The sequence below is a fragment of the Brassica oleracea genome, chromosome C4 (genome assembly GCF_000695525.1).
Source record: "Brassica oleracea var. oleracea cultivar TO1000 chromosome C4, BOL, whole genome shotgun sequence".
Classification (NCBI taxonomy): Eukaryota; Viridiplantae; Streptophyta; class Magnoliopsida; order Brassicales; family Brassicaceae; genus Brassica; species Brassica oleracea.
The window spans coordinates 48914487-48929396 of NC_027751.1; the positions used below are offsets into that span (position 1 = coordinate 48914487).

The following is a 14910-nucleotide window of genomic DNA, read 5'->3' on the forward strand; positions in this document are numbered from 1 at the left end:
GATTAGTTGCCCAAGGTTTTTCTCAGAGACCGGGAATTGATTTTGAGGAAACGTATTCCCCGGTAATGGATGCAATTACGTTTAGATTTTTGATGAGCCTAACGGCATATAAAAATCTTGAAATACATCTTATGGACGTTGTGACTGCATATTTGTATGGATCCTTAGATAACGATATATATATGAAACTCCCTGAGGGATTGAAAATGCCAGGGGCAGTAAAAGAAAAATCCAGGGAGATTTGTTCGGTCAAGTTACAGCGATCACTTTACGGATTAAAGTAATCCGGACGCATGTGGTACAATCGCTTAAGTGAATATCTTTTGAGTAAAGGATATGTGAATAATGCGATATGTCCATGCGTTTTTATAAAGAAATTGTCATCTGGCTTTGTGATCATTGCTGTATATGTAGATGACCTGAACATAATTGGAACTCATATGAAAGAGGAGTTCGAAATGAAAGATCTCGGCAAGACAAAGTTTTGTCTTGGGCTCCAAATAGAGCATCTCCGAGAAGGAATATTTGTGCATCATTCAAATTATACGAAAAGGTTATTGAAACGCTTTTATATGGATAAAGCGACTCCTTTGAGTACTCCAATGGTTGGTAGAACTCTAGATGTTGAGAGAGACCCTTTTAGGCCCTGCGAAGATAACGAAAATATATTAGGTCCAGAAGTACATTATATGAGTGCTATCGGTGAGATTTTGTATCTTGCAAACTGTATTAGACCTGATATTGCCTTTGCTACTAACCTCCTAGCAAGATATAGTTATGCTCCTACTCGCAGGCACTGGGACGGAATAAAGCATATCTCCAAGGTACAGTTGATTTAGGGTTGATTTATTTTAGAAAACCCGAGTTTGGTATGGTTGGTTTTGCGGATGCAGGATACTTATCAGATCCTCATAAGGCTCGATCGCAAACCGGCTATATTTTTACGATTGGTGGAACCGCGATCTCTTGGCGGTCCTAGAAACAAACTCTGGTTGCGACATCTTCAAATCATGCAGAAACTATTGCGCTTCACGAAGCATGTCAAGAATGTGTGTGGCTTCGATCAATGAGTCAACACATACAAGAAGCAAGCGGAATAGTCAATGAGAAAGAGCCGACGAAAATATTTGAAGACAATTCAGCTTGTGTTGCTCAACTTAAAGAAGGCTATATCAAGAGCGACTGAACAAAGCACATCCCTCCAAGATTTTTCTCGTACATAAGGGAGTTCGAGAAAAATAAAGACGTGGACATCAAATATGTACGATCATGCAACAATCCAGTTGACTTGTTCACCAAAGCTCTTCCGTCTACAACATTTTGAAAACACGTCTATGGTATCGGAATGCGGCATTTGCGTGACCTGTAACGACGATGCTAGGTCCACTACTTTCAGGGGTAGATTACGACAATGTACTCTTTTTCCCTTGTCATGGTTTTTGTCCCAATGAGTTTTTTCATGACCAGGTTTTTAACGAGTCACTACGTAATACAAGATGGATAATGAGGAGAAAGTGTTAAGAGATAATGAATATCCATCCTTCTTACACGTGGAATACACTTGCCCATCAATGGAATGTCATTGTCATCTCTTCCACGATACGTGTCCTAAAATTTCTTACTATAAATACTCTTTTCCCCTCTCTCTTTTGTAAGATTAGAAAATGTAAAACAACATAAAAAATAAAAAAGGCTTATATTTCCTTTTAAGTTTCTTCTCTATACACTAAAAGAATAATACAACAATAATAATAAGAAAGTCACAATCATCAAGCACTCTCTCTCTTGTTTTATTAATTTTACAACAATATATATATAGATTTATTTTACGAGGATCATTTGGCATGAAACCCTAAGATAATGGACTCAGCCAAAACAGAGCAAAAGAAGGCGGCACATGAGGAGCACCTTCCAAGGGAGTTGATTGAAGAGATACTCTCTCGTGTTTCTCCTAAATCTCTTGTCCGCTTGAGAGTTGTTTGCAAACGATGGAATTCTATCATGGATGACAAGAGGTTCATCAACAACCACAAGGAGACGTTTCGATTCATCGTAAGAACCGAATCCAACATCTATTCTGTAAGTATCGATCCTAAGATAGTAGTGCGTGAGTTAACATTGGATATTCCCGGTTTAGAATTTGAGAAACCTAAAGACGTGATTGATAGCGATGAGTTCTTGATCTGTGCCATGGATGAATGAGCCGCAGTTTGGAACCCATGGTTGAAACAAAGTACATGGATTAACAAAGTACATGGGTTTTACTTTCAAGGCATATGTTACAATGGTAGTAATAGAAATGATGCAAGTCTTTACAAGACCGTTTGGCACAATAATACAAAGTGGAAATTGCATAACTCTGCGTCCAAAACGCTGGAAGACGACAAGTTTAATTATGAAATCGGTGTATCATTGAATGGCTCTTTGTTTTGGATTGCTTACCTTGAAAAGACAGATCCCTTGTACTGCCTTGTGAAGGTCAATTTTTCAAAGGAAAGATCATCCAGATTTTGTACACTACCATGTAGGATGAGCCATCCTCGCGATGCGTTTGTCCTTAGGGTCTTTAAGGGAGATAGGTTTTCGGTTTTGAAGCAATGCCATGTAACAAAGAAGATTGAGATTTGGGTGACCAAGAACAAGGTTAATGTTGAGGACGGTAATGATGTGGTTTGGATGAATTTCATGATTTTGTTAATTCCTAACATTCCCCGTTTAGTACAGGCTGAACCCTACTATTATCGGCAGCCAAGTTACTTCATCGACGATAAACGGCTTGTCGTGTGTTCTTGCGATGAAAATGGCCAGGCTTGGATTTATGTTTTGGGGGAAAATAAGTTGATCAGCAAAGTTCAGTTAGATTCTGTGGTTGGATTTTGGCCTTCTCATTGCACTTACTTTCCCAGCTTGGTCCCGGTTCCTCGAGATCAAAAAGATGAAGCAGAATTACAAGTTTAATTTTATTTGACGTGTGTTCTCGGGGTTTTCTTTTGTTGTTGTTGGTTGCAATTAGAGATTTTGCTCATTTTCTTATGGTTTTGTTTCTTCCCCCGATTAAATAACTTTCTTCAGAGTTTTTAGAGCAAGTTAGTTTAAGCGTTTAACAGGCTCAGTTTAACCTGTTGTCTTTTCATATGTTTCAGACAAATAATTTTGGACTCTTGATTATTAGGCCCCACTAACACCACTATAACCAATCTAACTATACAATCAATCAACACTATTAAAACTGAAGTATAATTTTTATTTACCATTAAAAAGTCTTACTAGGTCTATTTCATTAATTACCTAATATGATATAATAATCAATAAGAATATTAATAATAAATTAATTTTATCTATAAGTTTAAATTTTATTTTTAGTTATAACAAAAATCTGTCGAGAAAATATCTAAAACAATCCTACTAAACTTTTTAAATATTTTTATTCAATAATGCATTAATTAATTTCGTAATTAAGTAATATAATATCAGTATAAAATTATATTAATTAAATTTTATTATAAACAAAAAAAATATTTCTGTTTTTATAAATTTATAATTATTTTATATTAAAATAGAAGTATTATATAAACTAAATATGATAAAATTATATTAAATTGGTAAATTTACCTATTTATTTTTTAATTGCTTTCATTTAGATAAATTATTATCTACCACTAAAACATGTTCAAATTTGTTAACCATGTCATATTTTTATTCAAATAAAGTTATTAACATATGTTACCATTTTATTTCTACAGCTATATATTTTCAAAAATCATATATTGAAGAATGTTTTTTATTTGATTATTTCAAATTAATAACAATTTGAAAATGTAATAACAATTAATAAAAAGGTAAAATGTATAAAAATTTCTATATTAATAAAGTAATAAGAAACCTAAACAATAAGATTAAATAATTATACAATACATAACACTAAGATATAAATCAAGTATTTAAACTTTTATGATAATATCAAAGTTAAACATTTATAAAATAAAAAATATATCCGCACGAATATGCAGGTTAAAATCTATTATTTATTATAATTAATACTTACAGAATTGGAGCAAGGTTTTAAGTATATGTTTGATGTAAGAAATGATTTAATACTCACAGAATTCGGAGAAAGGTTTTAAGTATATGTTCGATGCTAAATAATTCGTAGCTTTTGTAGTTAAAAAAAATTTCTAGCTTTCAAATTTGGGGAAAAAATATTTGTTTGAAAATACATTAAATCCCTAGCTTATATATATATATATTTTAAATTCTATTCATTTATTGACTCATTAGAATTAGTAGTAAAGCCAATTTTAGGTATACTCAAATGAAACATTTGAATCGAATACCCCATATTTTAAGAGTCAATTTATTTGAAAATAGGCTTTTAAATATAATTGTTTATGGTGCTTAAAATCTCGACCCTAATTGTTTGACAAAACATTTAAATTGTGTTAAAACTCTGTTATGAAATTCGGTACAAAAAACACCAAAATTAAAAATCAATTTTTTAAAATGCAACCAAAACAATAACTTCTCCAAGATATTAATAAATCTCCAACACTCCTCAAATTGATACATCTCTAACAATCATATTTATTGCACGAACATTCTGTTGAAACCCTAACAAGGAAAATAGACAATGGATTCAACCAAAACAAAACAAAAGAAGAAGAAGGCGCATGAGGAGCAGCTTCCATGGGAGTTGATTGAAGAGATACTCTCTCGTGTCCCTCTTAAATCTCTTGTCCGCTTGAGCGTTGTTTGTAAACGATGGAACGTTATCTTGGATGACAAGAGGTTCATCAACAACCACAAGGAGACGTTTCGATTCATCCTAAAAACCAAAACCAAGATTTACTCGGTAAGCATCGATCCCAAGATAGTGGTTCGTGAGTTACCATGGGATACTCTCGCTTTAGAATATCAAAAAACTACAAAATTGGTTGACTGCGATGAGTTTTTGATATGTAACATGGATCAAGGAGCCGTTGTTTGGAACCCGTGGTTGAAACAAAGTGCATGGATTGGCCATCCTAGCTCTCGCCTCGAAGGCATATTTTAGAGCTCGAAAATGGTGGTTCATGGTGGTTGGAAAAATTGATGATGATGACATTTTTGTAAATAAGAAGAAATTGTTAGGGTGTATTTGGTTTTATGTTAATTTCGAAATTAATAAAAAATTAAATAAAAATGGCAATTTTGTGAATAATTCAAAAACATAGAGATAATATGAAAATTTTATTGATGAATAGTAATGATAAAAAAAAAAGTTGGTTTTGTATTTAACTAGAAATTGTGGGTTGGTTTTGAAAAACATCCATTATAAAGAGTGGAGAGTCCATGACTTTGCGTTCGGTACGTGGAAAAAAAACTAACGTAAAATCCAATGATAGTAAAAAGAGCGAAAAACCACATCCAACTATACATTCTGAAATTGGTGTATTCTTGAACGGCTCTTTGTTTTGGATTACTTTTCTTCATTCTTTGTACAGCCTTAGTAACTTCAATTTTTCGAAGGACAGATTCTCTAGATTCTGTGATCTACCATGTGGGATGAGCCATCTTCGCGATGCACTTGTCCTGAGGATCTTTAAGGGAGATCGGTTTTCGTTGTTAAAGCAATGCAATGTAACAAAGAAGACTGAGATTTGGGTGACCAAGAACAAGGTTAATGTTGAGGATAGCCGTGATGTGGTTTGGGTGAACTTCATAAGACTGTCAATTCCTAGCTTTCCGAGTTTAGTACCGACCAATCTCTACTCTCAGCAGCCAAGTTACTTCATTGACGATAAAAGGCTTGTCGTGTGTTCTTGTGATGAAACTGGTCAGGCTTGGATTTATGTTTTTGGGGAAAACAGGTTGATCAACAAAGTCCGAATAGATTCAGTGGTTGGACCTTGGCCTTTGCATTGCACTTATTTTCCCAGCTTGGTCCCGGTTCCTCGAGGTCAAATAGATAAAGCAGATTTACAAGTTTAATTTTATTTAAAGTGTGTTATCTTGTTTCTTCTTGTTGCAACTAGAGATTTTACTCATTTTCCTTTTGGTTTTTATTTGGGAGAAATAAATTCTTTTTATATTTTGTTAGAGGAAGTAAGCGTTTGATGGGATCAGTATTACTGTCTAGTAGTTCTGACTTCGGTCTTGAAGTATATTTGTTGCCTTTCACTTTGTGTAGGGTCTATTTTAATATATTTTAAAATTAGTATTACTTCACTTGATGATTAATGCCCCTTCATAAAAATGCAACACTTGACAACCACATTTACACAATCAATACTTTGATAACTGATACATAATATGGAGTAAGTTTTGATGTGCTTACGGTTTATAACGCTTGACAAGAAAAAAGAGCAACAAGAATGAATGCTACATTTTGACTTCTTTGTAGATGCAAAGATCAGATGGACGTCTGCATCAGAACGTAAGTACAACAGCGAATGGAGCAGAGCCTGTAACAGAGAAGTGTACGTGCGGATGAACAAGTCAAGATGAAGATTGTAACTTGAAGAATGAATTGTGGATCAAGGCTAAGTTCGAAGATATCTTGGGGAGCAAGCTTAAAGAGATTCACCTTGGAGAAGGGAGATCTCACGATGGAAGTTTTTTAAAAGACTTTGGAGAGGTTTTAGGGAACTTGCCATATTTGGGTAGATAGGCGTGGATAACCGGCTTGACTGTATTGTATATTTAGTCACACTCGACCTGTGGATTAGGGTTGTCGAGAGAATTGTATTCTTAGCATAAGAGTGGAGTTCGCTAAGGGGTAGAGGTTCTAGAGATCTTGTATTCGATCTTAGGACGTGTGAGGCTAGAGGAGCAAGTCAAGAAGGGTTTTGATGTTGTTCGAGTTTGGTTTAAAGAGATACTTGTAAGTTTGCTTTAAAAGAATACTAGTAATAACACATATCTTTGTAGAGATATTCTCTGGTGCACTATGTGCTTTACTATGTGAGTTAGTTCTTGCATTTACTTTCTTGACCCGCAGTAGCTTTAAATTTAGTTACAAGTTACAACATGCACGCATATTTATATACCAGACGGCAGTTTATCATCAATTTAATACTCTTATGATAGAAATTTCTTTTAAAAAAACTATCCAGCTAGGTCATCTGGCTAGGTATATGAATAATCAAACTGTACTTTAAATTCATATTCCAAATTTCTGTAAAATTTTGTATAAAACCAGAAAAGAAGTCGGATCATGCTTCACCAAACTATAAAAGGCACATGCAATATAGTCTAGAAGTATTGAAAGCATCACATCACCTGAGTTTAAGTTGTGTTTCCTTATCCCTTCTACAACAACTTTTATATATATACAAACACAGCTTATTATTTTTTTGCTCTAAACTTTTTTAGAACATATCATGAACAAAAGAAAAAAGAACCTACACAGTTATTGGTCTTTCCATCCATCAACATTTTTTCTTGTGCCCTCTTTGTGTCCCTCTTCTCCTTGTTCTGTCCCTCCTATTTCAATTTGTTGCAGCCCTTTTGTAACTTCCTACAAGTCTAAATCTAAACAAATATTAGTTTTGAAGTATTGAAAACATTAGAGATCTTATCATTATTAGGGAGACAGTTTTATAACAGTTAACATTAGATTAAAGAGGCTACATGTTAAGAATGTGAAAAATGAGTGAATGCATCACATTCACTTACATATCATCATCATCAGTTTTGATTACTCATTACACTTCTTCAGACAACTTCATTACACTTTTGTTGATGAATCTAAACGATCATTTGCTTCCTCGTCTTGTAATTCTTTAAGTCTTACAATCGCCGCTATGAACTCCTCGTAGTCTACTGTGTCTTTTAAATGCTCATTCATCTAAAAGTATTCACAAGAAGATTCATCCATGTGTAAGAACATCAATGATGCAAACACATAAATATATTCTGATCAGTAAATATATAATGAGACCATAGTGTTTGCTTACTGGCGTTTGCATAAGACCGCTGATGTCAGAGTTGTCAAGATTTGTGTCAAAACTTTCAAGAATGCTTTTGAGTTCTTTATAAGTTACTCTCCTACTCTTCTCGCTGTCTATAGTCTTGAAGGTTTCTCTAAGACTGTGAATCTTTTCTTCGGAAAGCCTTTCCACAATCACCTGCAAGTGAAACAGAAATCAGACATCTAATAATCAAAACCATCCAGAAAAAAAAAATCTTATAATTATACCTGTAAAGCTATTTTCTTGAGCTTGTCTGTTTCTGAAAACTTCTTCAAGCGACTCAACAAAGTTGCGTCAAGCGGTGTGTATCTGGTGCATTTCCTTCATCTCTAATCCATGGATGGCCTGGAAAAAAAGAACCAAGATTAAATTCCATATCTACTTAAACTATGTAGTTTCATGATTCTAATGACTTACTCAACACTTGTTGAGCAGTAAGTCTTTGTTTAGGGTCTCTTTCAAGCATCTTTCTGATCAAATCTTTCGCGCTTTCGGAGACTTGTGGCCAAGGATCTGATGACAAATCGAGCTCACCCTCCAGAACCGGAAATCAATAGCCTTAAGAGGCGAATCCTCTTGATCATCAACAAATAGAAAGTTCTCAGGTTTAAGATCTCTATGCATCACACCTAAAGAATGACAAGTCTGGACTACACCAAGTATGACCTTAGCCAGATGAGCAGCTTTTCTCTGAGAGTAATGCCCTCTCTCCACTATCCTATCAAACAGCTCACCTCCTCTTAAAAGCTCCATCACCATGTGAAAAGCCTTACAGCCACCGCGTCTTCATATAAGCTCCTTTGATGGAGATCACATTAGGCTGACCTAACAAATGTTTCATTATCTCAATCTCTCTTCTCACGTCCTCCACGTCTTCTTCGTTCTCCAACTTCCTTAAATTATGTTTTGAGTTAGGTTTTTCTTAAATTATGTTTTGACTTCTTGACACGAAATAGCTTTGATGTAAGGCAGTGTATTAATCATATATATGTGCGATGTAAGTTATTTTGCATTAAACAAACAATTCAGCTAGCTCAGTTTGGCAGGGAATTATTAAACTGTAACTTCAAGTTCATAGTTTAGCTATCAGTAAGAGTTGCTAACCAGAAAAGATGTCGGATTATGCTTCACGGAACAATCATAGCCACACACATTATCAAAGGGAAAAAATCTAAAATAATTCTCAGTTTTCAAATTTTGGCAAAAAAAATATTTGTTTGAAAATACATTAAATCCCCTAACTTTCATTTTTAATTCCATACATTTATTGACTCAACCAAATTAGTAGCAAAGTCGATTTTTTAGGTATAGTCAAATCAAATATTAGCAGTAAGTTCTCAAAATTTTAAGGGTTAATTTATATAAAAAATAAACTTTTAAATATAATACTTCCTCCGTTCCTAAAAGATTCATATTCTAGAGAAAATTTTTGTTTCAAAAAGATACATATTTTATATTTTTAATGTAATTTTTGTCAAGAACATTAATTGTTTTTCTGAAAATCTTATTGGTTTAAAAATATAGAAAATATAAAATTACAAAAAACTATTCATTTATAGTAGATTTTAATAAATCGTTTATGGTGCTTAAAATCTCAACCCTAATTGTTTGAAAAAATATTTAAATTGTGTTAAAGACTCTTATGAAATTCGGTACATGAAAACACCAAAATTAAAAATCAATTTTTAAATTGCAACAAAACAATAACTTTTTTTCCAAGATATTAATAGATCTCCAACACTCTTCAAATAGATGTGAATATCTCTAACAATCATATATATTCCACGAACATTCTGTTGTAACCCTAATAAGGAGAATGGATTTAACCAAAACAAAACAAAAGAAGAAGGCGGCTCATGAGGAGCAGCTTCCATGGGAGTTGCTTGAAGAGATACTCTCTCGTGTCCCTCTAAAATCTCTTGTCCGCTTGAGAGTTGTTTGCAAACGGTGGAACGTTATCTTGGATGACAAGAGGTTCATCAACAACCACAAGGAAACGTTTCGCTTCATCCTAAAAACCAAATCCAAGATTTACTCGGTAAGCATCGATCCCAAGATAGTGGTGCGTGAGTTGCCATGTGATATTCCCGATTTAGAATGTCAAATACCTACAACATTGGTTGATTGCGACGAGTTCTTGATATGTAACATGGATGATGGAGCCGCAGTTTGGAACCCGTGGTTGAAACAAAGTACATGGATTCGCCAGCCTAGGTTTAGCTTAGAAGGCATATGTTATAATGGTAGTAATAGGACAAGTGATCAGGTAAGTCTTTACAAGACCATTTGGGCCAATTGTACCGAGTGGAGAATCCATGACTTTGCGTTCGGTACGTGGAAACGCTCCAATTTTAACTCCGGTGATAGTAATCAGAGAGAGAAAGGACGTAGAAAAAATTTACATTCTGATATGAGTGTATCATTGAACGGCTCTTTGTTTTGGATTGCTTATGTTGACGAGACAGATCCCTTGTACCTTTTAGGTAGATTCAATTTTTCAAAGGAAAGATTCTACACATTTTGTTATCTACGATGTGGTATGAGCCATTCTCGCGATGCGCTTGTCCTTAGGGTCTTTAAGGGAGATCGGTTTTCGGTTTTGAAGCAATGTTATGTAACAAAGAAGGTTGAGATTTGGGTGACCAAGAACAAGGTTAACGTTGAGGATGGTAGTGATGTGGTTTGGGTGAGTTTCATGACTTTTTCAATCCCTCACTTTCCGAGTTTAGTACAGGCTGAACCCTACTCTGATCAGCAGCCAAGTTACTACATCGACGATAAAAGGCTTGTCATGTGTTCTTGCGATGAAAATGGCCAGGCTTGGATTTATGTTTTGGGGGAAAACAAGTTGATCAGCAAGGTTCACTTAGATTCTGTGGTTGATCCCTGGCCTTCTCATTGCACTTACTTTCCCAGCTTGGTCCCGGTTCCTCGAGAAAAAGATGAAGCAGAATTACAAGTTTAATTTTTTTAACGTGTTTTCCTGTTTCTTTTTTTTTTTGTTGCAACTAGAGATTTTGCTCATTTTCCTTTGGGTTTTGCTTCTCTTTTGTTTTGAGAAATAAATTCTTATAGGTCTTCTTAGATGAAGCTAGTTCAAGCATTTGATGCGGATCAGTTTTATTGATCTAGTAGTTCTGGCTTCGGTCCGGAAGTATATTTGTTGGCTTTCACTTTGTGCATGGTCTAGTAATATAATTCAAAATTAGTAGTACTTTACTTGATGATTAGGCTCCCTTGATAAATATGCCACATTTGATAACCAAATTAACACAGTCAATATTTTCATAACTGATAATTCCATAATGGAGCAAGTTTTTAAGTTTTTGAGGTTTATACAGGTTGACTAGAAAATAGAGCAACAAGAATGTGAGTTTAGATTTTATTACATTTTGACTTCTTGATCCGCAGTAACTTTGATTTTTTTAGTTACAAGTCACAGCATGCACGCATATTTTATCAGACAGCATACTCTTATGTAAGAATTTTCTTCTGAAACAAACTACCCAGCTAGGTATATGAATAATCAAACTGTACTTTAAATTCATATATCAACTTTCAGTAAAATTTTGTGTAAAACAAGAAAAGAAGTCGGATCATGCTTCACTAAACTATCAAATAGCAGCAGAAAGAGTGACATTATCAACATATAGATGTTTTGAGATGACATCTTTAAAGTAAAGGCTACACTCAAGGCACAGGCAATATAGTCTAAGAAGTATTGAAAGCATCAACATCACCTGAGTTTAAGTTGTGTCTCCTTATCTCTTCTACAACAACTTTTATATATATACAAACACATCTTTTATTTTTTGCTCTAAACTTTTTGAAAACATATAATAAACAAAAGAAAAAAGAACCTACAAAGTTATTTGCCTTTCCATCCATCAACTTTCTTTCTTGTGGCCTCTTTGTGTCCCTCTTCTCCTTGTCCTGCCCCTCCTGTTTCAATTTGTTGCAGCCCTTTTGTAACTTCCTACAAGTCTAAATCTAAACAGTTGTTAGTTTTGAAGTATTTAAAACGCTAGAGATCTTATCATTAGAGAAACAGTTATATAACAGTGCTAACATTAGATTAAAGAGGCTACAAGTTAAGAATGTGAAAATGAGTGAATGCACAACATTTTACTTACATTCATCATCATCAGTGTTTGATTACTCATTACACTTCTTCAGACAACTTCATAACACTTTTGTTGACGAATCTAAACGATCATTTGCTTCCTCGTCTTTTAATTCTTTAAGTCTTACAACCGCCGCTATGAATTCCTCGTAGTCTACAGTGTCTTCCAAATGCTCATTCATCTAAAAGTGATCACAAGAAGATTCATCCATGTCTAAGAACAACATCTATGATGCAACTCATAAATATATTCTGATCAGTAAAATATATGTAATGAGACAATATTGTTTTGCTTACTGGCGTTTGCATAAGACCACTGATGTCAGAGTTGTCAAGATTTGTGTTGAATCTTTCAAGAACGTTTTTGAGTTCTTTATAAGTTACTCTCCCGCTCTTCTCACTGTCTATAGTCTTGAAGGTTGCTCTAAGACTGTGAATCTCTTCTTCAGAAAGCCTTTCCACAATCACCTGCAAGTGAAACACAAATCAGACATCTAATAATCAAAACCATCCAAAAATAAAAACAAAATCTTTTAATTACACCTTTAAAGCTATCTTCTTGAGCTTGTCTGTTTCTGAAAACTTCCTCAAGCGATTCAACACAGTTGCGTCAAGCGGTGTATCTGGTGCATTTCCTTCATCTCTAATCCATGGGTGGCCTGGAAAAAAAAGAACCAAGATTAAGTTTCATATCTACTTAAGCTTTGTAGTTTCATGATTCTAATGACTTACTCAACACTTGTTGAGCAGTGAGTCTTTTTTTAGGGTCTCTTTCAAGCATCTTTCTGATCAAATCTTTCGCGCTTTCAGAGACTTGTGGCCAAGGATCTGATGACAAATCAAGCTCACCCTCCAGAACCTCATTGAAGATTTCTTCTTCCGTTTCTGTTTAGTTTAATATCACATATAAGAACACCTCCAAAAAATAAAAAAGTTTGTGGTTAGAGTAACACTCTTACCTCCCCAAAAAGGAGCTGAGCCAGAGAGTAGCACATAAATCATCACACCGGCGCTCCAAATATCTGCTTCAGGACCATAGTCCTTGTTCAGAATTTCAGGTGCAATGTAGTATGGACTCCCAACCACATCAGAGAAGTTTTCTCCTTCAGACAACAACATACATCTCATGAAAACAGAGCAGAACAGAGTAAAACAGAGCAAAACAGAACAAAGATGTTTTGTAAGGAACACATACCAGGCTTGACGAACATAGATAACCCGAAGTCAATAGCCTTAAGAGGCGAATCCTCTTGATCATCGACGAACAGAAAGTTCTCAGGTTTAAGATCTCTATGCATCACACCTAAAGAATGACAAGTCTGGACCACACCAAGTATGACCTTAGCCAGATGAGCAGCTTTTCTCTCGGAGTAATGCCCTCTCTCTACTATCCTATCAAACAGCTCACCTCCTCTGCACAGCTCCATCACCATGTGAACAGCCACCGCGTCTTCATAAGCTCCTTTGATGGAGATCACGTTAGGCTGACCTAACAAATGTTTCATTATCTCAATCTCTCTTCTCACGTCCTCCACGTCTTCTTCGTTCTCCAGCTTCCTCTTTGGTATCGACTTGCACGCGTACTCCTTCCCCGTTCCTTTCTCTGTACACACAAACGTCGTCCCGAACTGCCCGTGACCTAACTTGCTCCCCAAGTTATAGTATTCCTTCAAATGCCCTGTCTTTGTCTTCAGCACCGACTCTGCTTGCAACCCTGCGCTCATAAGTCTCTTCACGTTGTGAGGTTTTCTCTTGCTGTTCCCACACGCTATCCTCGCCGCTCGCTTCTTCCTCTCTTCCTCTTCTTCACTCGTGCTTCCTTCTTGTTCCTGATGAGAATCACTCTCTTCAAGTGACTTGGGGTCTTCTCCACTAGTCTCAAGCTTGGGTTTATCATCATCTTTGTGCATCAGCATCTGTTGAGGAGGCTTGTCTGGGAGCTGCGGCTTCACTGGATGATCCATGATGAGATCTGTGGGACGAACCCATGTGTTTGATTTCGTATCCACACAATTGTTGACCATATGAATACATACATTCCCCATCTTCTACAAAACCTAAGGAAACGCAAAAAAAAAGATAAGAGTCGTTTCCTTCCGTTTCACGCAAGAGAAAATAACCCTAATCTGATCCTGTATACAGACACAGATCTCCCCTGTCTAAAACACCACCATAACCACTTCCTTGAACAATCATACAGACAAATCTCCCAGAGATCTAGATTCTCACAAATGCAGTAACGTTGAAGAAAATGAGGGTTGATGATGAGAAGGGGAAGACGATTGAGAAAAATGGAATTGGGGCTCACGTCGTGACTGAATTTTTATTAGGGTTTTTGGCTTCTTCTTTTTTTTCTTGCCTCGATTAAATTATTCTCTTTCTTAACAAACATCTAATGACATACGACTCTGAGAGGTTGTGTGTCTAACTGTTGCAGCATTCATCGGTTTAACCAGTTCGGTCCTTTCGATTTCTGAAATTATTTATTTTTTTTGTTTTTTTCTATATTACTTCATGCCACAAAATGGTAACAAATCTTTCAAGAAACGTAAGGTTAGATATCGAATCTTTAATTCCACTTCATTACCATTACTTTTGACTTAATTTATTTATTACCATTTAATGAAAACTATGAAATATATATGGCTAAGACAAGTAATATATAAACTTTCAGACATAACTTATTGTAATAATATGTTCTTGGTTGGTACTTTGGTAAGATTAAGGAGGTGTTATTAGTTTATATATTTTGATTGATTTATAAATCTATATAGTATTTATAAATCCAAGTAAAATATATAAATCTGAAGGTTTTCCTTCGGATTTGAGTCTTTATAT

General features: G+C 35.1%; 2 protein-coding genes and 3 pseudogenes across 4 annotated transcripts; 3 read left to right on the forward strand and 2 right to left on the reverse strand.

The window, feature by feature from the left end:
- The first annotated feature begins 1860 nt into the window (after positions 1-1860).
- Positions 1861-3042, forward strand: LOC106341078 (annotated as a pseudogene).
- Positions 3043-4627: 1585 nt separating this feature from the next.
- LOC106339126 lies at positions 4628-5967 on the forward strand (annotated as a pseudogene).
- A 1515-nt stretch (positions 5968-7482) lies between these two features.
- LOC106339127 lies at positions 7483-8708 on the reverse strand (annotated as a pseudogene).
- Positions 8709-9764: 1056 nt separating this feature from the next.
- Positions 9765-11035, forward strand: LOC106341222 (F-box protein At2g14710-like). The gene has a single exon (XM_013780033.1). It carries the CDS (start codon positions 9766-9768, stop codon positions 10912-10914), a length of 1149 nt encoding a protein of 382 aa, XP_013635487.1. The 5' UTR covers position 9765; the 3' UTR covers positions 10915-11035.
- A 664-nt stretch (positions 11036-11699) lies between these two features.
- Positions 11700-14445, reverse strand: LOC106341221 (calcium-dependent protein kinase 25). Of its 3 annotated transcripts, XM_013780030.1 has the most exons (8): positions 14302-14445; positions 13268-14129; positions 13032-13175; positions 12805-12957; positions 12616-12731; positions 12370-12540; positions 12083-12254; positions 11700-11939 (listed from the first exon to the last, which is right to left on the reverse strand). In XM_013780030.1, the coding sequence occupies exons 2-7, from the start codon at positions 14115-14117 to the stop codon at positions 12132-12134; spliced, it is 1557 nt and encodes a 518-aa protein (XP_013635484.1). In that variant the 5' UTR covers positions 14118-14129; positions 14302-14445; the 3' UTR covers positions 11700-11939; positions 12083-12131. The 3 variants fall into 3 exon arrangements, with proteins under 3 accessions (XP_013635484.1, XP_013635485.1, XP_013635483.1); XM_013780031.1 differs by having other exon boundaries at positions 11700-11933; positions 13268-14445; XM_013780029.1 differs by having other exon boundaries at positions 13268-14445.
- Between the last annotated feature and the right edge of the window lie 465 nt (positions 14446-14910).